General features: G+C 43.5%; 1 protein-coding gene across 1 annotated transcript; it reads left to right on the forward strand.

Moving 5' to 3' along the window:
• Positions 1 to 104: 104 nt before the first annotated feature.
• Positions 105 to 2,429, forward strand: LOC307219544 (protocadherin alpha-3-like; the record flags this gene model as incomplete). The annotated part of the gene is made up of 1 exon (XM_079982799.1): positions 105 to 2,429. The coding sequence occupies one exon, from the start codon at positions 105 to 107 to the stop codon at positions 2,427 to 2,429; it is 2,325 nt and encodes a 774-aa protein (XP_079838925.1).
• Between the last annotated feature and the right edge of the window lie 3,739 nt (positions 2,430 to 6,168).

Below are 6,168 nucleotides of genomic sequence, written 5' to 3' on the forward strand. Positions count from 1 at the left end.
GGATTTAATTTTTAAAACCAGGAATAAGACCTACCATTGCTATGGTTGTTTTGCTCCGATGCTGCTTGGCGAGAAGGCAGCTGCTGCAGCTGTTTTTCATCTGCATGGCTTGGGAGAGAGGGAGCGGCCAGCTCCATTATTCAGTGTCTGAAGAATCCCAGCATGGCACCTTTGTGGGCCGCATTGCCCAGGATCTGGGACTGGAGGTGGAGGAGCTGGTGCCTCGGATGTTCCGGATGGAGTCTCAAAGCCAAGGGGATTATTTAGAGGTAAATGTTCAGAATGGGATTTTGTTTGTTAACTCTCGAATAGACAGGGAGGAGCTGTGTGGCAAGAGCCCTTTGTGTGCCATTCACCTGGAGGTGATTGTGGATAAGCCTCTGAGGGTCTTTCATATTGAGGTGGAGATCAAGGACATAAATGATAATGCTCCTACATTTCCTCAAATAGAACAAGATGTCTTTATTTCAGAAATGAGAATGCCTGGATCATTTTTCCCTCTGGTGGGAGCTTCTGATGCAGATATTGGTCCAAATTCTCACCTCACCTATACACTCAGCCCCAGTGAATACTTTAGTCTAGATGTTCAGAGGAAACACGATGAAAGTCCATCACTAGCACTCCTTTTAAAAACCTCTCTAGACAGAGAGGTGAGAGCTAAGCATCGTTTGCTGCTCACAGCCACCGACGGGGGGAAGCCAGAGCTCAGTGGCACAGCACAGCTGGTGATTTCTGTTCTTGATGAAAATGACAATGCACCTGCCTTTAATCAGTCAGTTTATAAAGTCCAAATGGCAGAGGATGTTCTAAGAGGGACATTAGTGGTCAAATTGAATGCCACAGATATGGATGAGGGAATCAATAAGGAGATTACATACTCATTTCAGAATCATGTGCCTGTTAAATTAAAAAATATATTTGCCTTAGATTCTGTTAATGGGGAAATAAGAACAAAAGAAAAATTAGACTTTGAGGAAAATCACCAATATGAGATTCAGGTACAAGCTAGTGACAAAGGGAGCAATCCAATGACGGGATATTGCAGTGTTGTGGTTGAAGTGCTAGATGTCAATGACAATGCCCCTGAGATGTCATTAAAATCTCTCCTGGTGCCAGTGCCAGAGGATTCCCTGCCTGGAATGGTGGTGGCCCTGATCAGTGTCTCAGATCAGGATTCTGGGGCCAATGGACAAATAAGCTGCTTCCTGCACCCCCCTGAACTTCCCTTCAAGTTGGTGTCCACCTTCAAGAATTACTACTCTCTGGTAGTGTCTGAGCCTCTGGATCGGGAGCAGGTGGCTGAATACAAGCTGCTTGTAACAGCTCAAGACCAGGGGGCTCCATCGCTGTCAGCCACCAGCAGTCTGGTGGTGCCCATTGGTGATGTGAATGACAATGCACCCACTTTTGCACAACCATCTTACACAGTCTTTGTGAAGGAGAACAACCCACCTGGTGCTCACATCTTCACTGTGTCTGCCTCAGATCCAGATGTGGCTGAGAATGCGCTGGTCAGCTACTGGATCGATGAGAAGCTCTGGCCCCTGACAAGCTACATCTCGGTGCACTCAGAGAGCGGGAAGGTCTATGCATTGCAGCCCTTGGATTATGAGGAGGTGAAGCTGCTGGAGTTCCAAGTGAGGGCCAAGGATGCTGGGCTGCCCTCCTTGTGTGGCAATGTGACTATTCAGGTTTTTGTGGTCGATGAGAATGACAATGCACCTGCAGTGTCTGGAATGGCAGAAGAAAACCCAGTTCTGCTAGTGATCCCTGTGATGGCTGGGCATATAGTGGGGAAAATACAAGCCCTGGATGCTGACTCAGGCTATAATGCATGGCTACGGTATGAAATGCACGAGGGGACAAGTGGTCCATGGCGAGTTGGACAGTACAGTGGAGAGATCAGCACTACACGTGCCCTTGATGAGGGAGAAGTTAGTGGTAGCAGCCAGAATCTGCTGGTCTTGGTGAAGGACCATGGGAATCCAATGTTGTCAGCCACTGCTACATTAAGTGTGACACTGGTGGCAAGCACCCAGCTCACCCGTACTGATGTTCACCTTCCAAGAACAGGAGGGAACCCAAAGCCTCTTGCAGGCAGTGCCAACATCTACCTAATCATTGCCATCTGCTCAGTGTCCAGCTTGTTTCTGCTTGCAATCATAATATACATTGTCCTGCGATGCCAATCTCAAGCAAAGGAGGCTATGATATATGGCCCTGGCACAGCCACCCTCGTATGTGCCAGTGAAGTGGGTAGCTGGTCATATTCAAATCGTCATAGCCATATCCTGGCAGGTGTGAGTGGTGAAGCTGGCATCAAAAGTGACCTCATGGTTTTCAGCCCCAACATTCCGCCTCTGCAAGGCAGTGAGAAACAGGAACAAATACTTGGTGATTCATCAGTGCAGGTGAGTAATACATTTTGAGGAACATTTGGGAACTTTTATCATATGTAATTGTAGCCATTAAATCAGCCTCACACTACTGAGCATGATTGCTATTGTGATAGTGAGACTAAGAGTTTGAAGCATCAGTGTCTCTGGTATTTTATTTTATTTTATTTTATTTAAAACATTTCTATGTTACGATTAGATTTAAAAACTCCCTGAGGTAGCTTATAGCTGTTTTAAAAAGCTAAAACAACAAAATAATAAAACTAGCAGCAACCCACACAAAATAGCATACTGAAAAACAATTAAAGCCAGCAGATTAAAACCAGCTTTGTAGCATGCTGGAAGGCATAGACTAAAAATTAAAAATTAAAAAAGATATTTGCATGACATTGGAGAGATATAGAATTCAGTGCTAAACAAATTTCCTGAAGTGGGTGTTCCAGAGGAATGGTGCCACAACACAAAAGGCCCTTTCTTGACCTGCCTCAGTTTAGAAGGCAGTTCAGAACTGTTGTTAAAAGAGGGCCTCTGATTGAAGATCTTAATGTTCAGGCAGGTTTATCTGAGAGAAGGTGATATGTGTTGCAAAAATGTTTATGGCGAACTTAATTTGTTCCATGACCAAAGCACTGGTTTATCTTTTGAGATAATTAAAAGTAAATTAATCTGCCTTTCTAGAAATACTTACCTGTATTTTTTTATATATATTCTTTATTTAAATGTGTTGCTTTGTTTTGTTTTAAACATATTCTGCATTTGGAGAATTTGGTCAGTGAAGCATTAAATACCTGTAATTTTAACTTGTGTACTTTATTAGTACTTACTGCTTTTCTTGTGAATTGTAGTTTCGGGGGGGGGGGCACTCAACACCTGTTACTTCAAATGTATCCAGTAAGTTCAGTGATGACAAGATGAGCAACTTAGATGCAGCACTTGCCAATGTCCTGGAAACTAGAATTTAATCTAGATTTGTTGGGGCAGACCTATTTAAATATAAGCATCTGGTTGAAGAAACCTTTTTTCTCCAGAAGCCATAAACATTCATTCAATTATTATAGTTACTCGTAGAATCATAGAATCATAGAATCATAGAGTTGGAAGAGACCACAAGGGCCATCGAGTCCAACCCCCTGCCAAGCAGGAAACACCATCAGAGCACTCCTGACATATGGTTGTCAAGCCTCTGCTTAAAGACCTCCAAAGAAGGAGACTCCACCACACTCCTTGGCAGCAAATTCCACTGTCAAACAGCTCTTACTGTCAGGAAGTTCTTCCTAATGTTTAGGTGGAATCTTTTTTCTTGTAGTTTGGAACCATTGCTCCGTGTCCTCTTCTCTGGAGCAGCAGAAAACAACCTTTCTCTCTCCTCTATGTGACATCCTTTTATATATTTGAACATGGCTATCATATCACCCCTTAACCTCCTCTTCTCCAGGCTAAACATGCCCAGCTCCCTTAGCCGTTCCTCATAAGGCATCGTTTCCAGGCCTTTGACCATTTTGGTTGCCCTCCTCTGGACACGTTCCAGTTTGTCAGTGTCCTTCTTGAACTGTGGTGTCCAGAACTGGACACAGTACTCCAGGTGAGGTCTGACCAGAGCAGAATACAGTGGCACTATTACTTCCCTTGATCTAGATGCAATACTCCTATTGATGCAGCCCAGAATTGCATTGGCTTTTTTAGCTGCCGCGACACACTGCCGGCTCATGTCAAGTTTGTGGTCAACCAAGACTCCCAGATCCCTTTCACACGTACTGCTCTCAAGCCAGGTGTCACCCATCTTGTACTTGTGCCTCTCATTTTTATTGCCCAAGTGCAATACTTTACATTTCTCCCTATTAAAATTCATCGTGTTTGTTTTGGCCCAGTTCTCCAATCTGTCAAGGTCGTTTTGAAGTGTGATCCTGTCCTCTGGGGTGTTAGCCACCCCTCCCAGTTTGCTGCCATCTGCAAATTTGATCAGGATGCCCTTGAGTCCATCATCCAAGTCGTTGATAAAGATGTTGAATAAGACCGGGCCCAAGACAGAACCCTGTGGCACCCCACTAGTCACTCTTCTCCAGGATGAAGAGGAACCATTGATGAGCACCCTTTGGGTTCGGTCAGACAGCCAGTTACAAATCCACTGAGTGGTAGCATAGTCAAGACCGCATTTTACCAGCTTCTTTACAAGAATATCATGGGGCACCTTGTCAAATGCCTTGCTGAAATCAAGGTAGGCTACATCCACTGCATTCCCTTCATCTACCAGGCTTGTAATTCTGTCAAAAAACAAGATCAGGTTAGTCTGACATGACTTATTTTTCAGAAATCCATGCTGACTATTGGTGATCACAGTATTCCTTTCTAGGTGCTCACAGACTGTTTGCTTAATGATCTGCTCCAGAATCTTCCCTGGTATTTATGTCAGACTGACTGGGCGGTAATTATTTGGGTCCTCTCTTTTCCCCTTTTTAAAAATAGGGACAACATTTGCCCTCCTCCAGTCTGCCGGGACTTCGCCTGTTTTCCAGGAATTCTCAAAGATGACTGCCAGTGGTTCTGAGATCACATCTGCCAGTTCTTTTAATACTCTTGGATGCAGTTCATCTGGCCCTGGAGACTTGAATACATCTAAACTAGCCAAGTATTCTTGTACTATCTCCTTAGTTATTCTGGGCTGTGTTTCCTCTGCTGAATCATTTGCTCCAAATTCTTCAGGTCGGGCATTGTTTTCTTTATCGGAGAAGACTGAGGCAAAGAAGGCATTGAGGAGTTCAGCCCTTTCTGTGTCCCCTGTTTGCATTTCACCATCTTCTCCTCTGAGTGACCGAGGGATGCTGTCTATTGCACAATGCATGATCTCTTAAATCATGGGCCATGACAGTGCAATGTGTGGACATCCAATGAGTGCGACCCAGGGTGTACACAGTGTTGGGAATGAGGTCAGTGGTGTGACCCTTCTCCTTGTCAGTGCCTGGGTAACGTGAATATGGTTTGTATCTTCAATACATATAACCTTGCTAGCTTTCTTTATCCTTATATGGAGTCTGGTCAAATGCAATTTATTAAAGTAGCCTATTTGACAACATTTGAATTATTGGGAGGAATCCAATATTATGTTAAAATAATTGTTCTGTCAATACAAGCATCTCTGCTTGTTAAGTGGAAACAATCTCCCCTCTTCTCCACATCCTTCTGTGGGCTTCTGCTAGTGGGGCCAGTGAGTTGAATCTGGTCCAATATTCTTTCAAAGCAAAATTCCTATTTTGATGTCGCTTGGTGCTAAGAAAGCCTTTGATAGATTAGAATGGTCATCTTTTTGAGAGAATTTTGGAAATCTTGATCTGGGGAAAACTCTGAAACACTAGCTTGGAATGAAATATAATTGCTGGGTATAGGAAAATGATTTTAATAAATTGAAATTATAGAGAGTATTTTGATGAGTCAATTATGGAATCTCCACAGCAGGTTGCAGTCAGTTGCTCCTCATGGAAACATAGCAAAGCAGGAAGAGGAAGGGAGATAGGAGGCAGCAGCTGTAGACACATATCTGATTGATTTGTGTTTACTTAAAATGGAGCTGTCATCTGAGACAAGGTAGAATGGCTTGGAATACTGTAAGTGACTCCTCATACAGTCCGTAATCTGTGGTCTACTAAGACCCTTAGATCTTTTTCAAATTCAGATTCAATTCAGGAATCAAATGGAATTGGGAAACAAAATGAATTCAAAGCAAAGGTTTCATTATCAAAAATAATAGAAGTGTCAGAGCATGACTGGCTGCTGGATA

The sequence above is a fragment of the Podarcis cretensis genome, assembly GCF_951804945.1.
Source record: "Podarcis cretensis genome assembly, chromosome: 7".
Classification (NCBI taxonomy): Eukaryota; Metazoa; Chordata; class Lepidosauria; order Squamata; family Lacertidae; genus Podarcis; species Podarcis cretensis.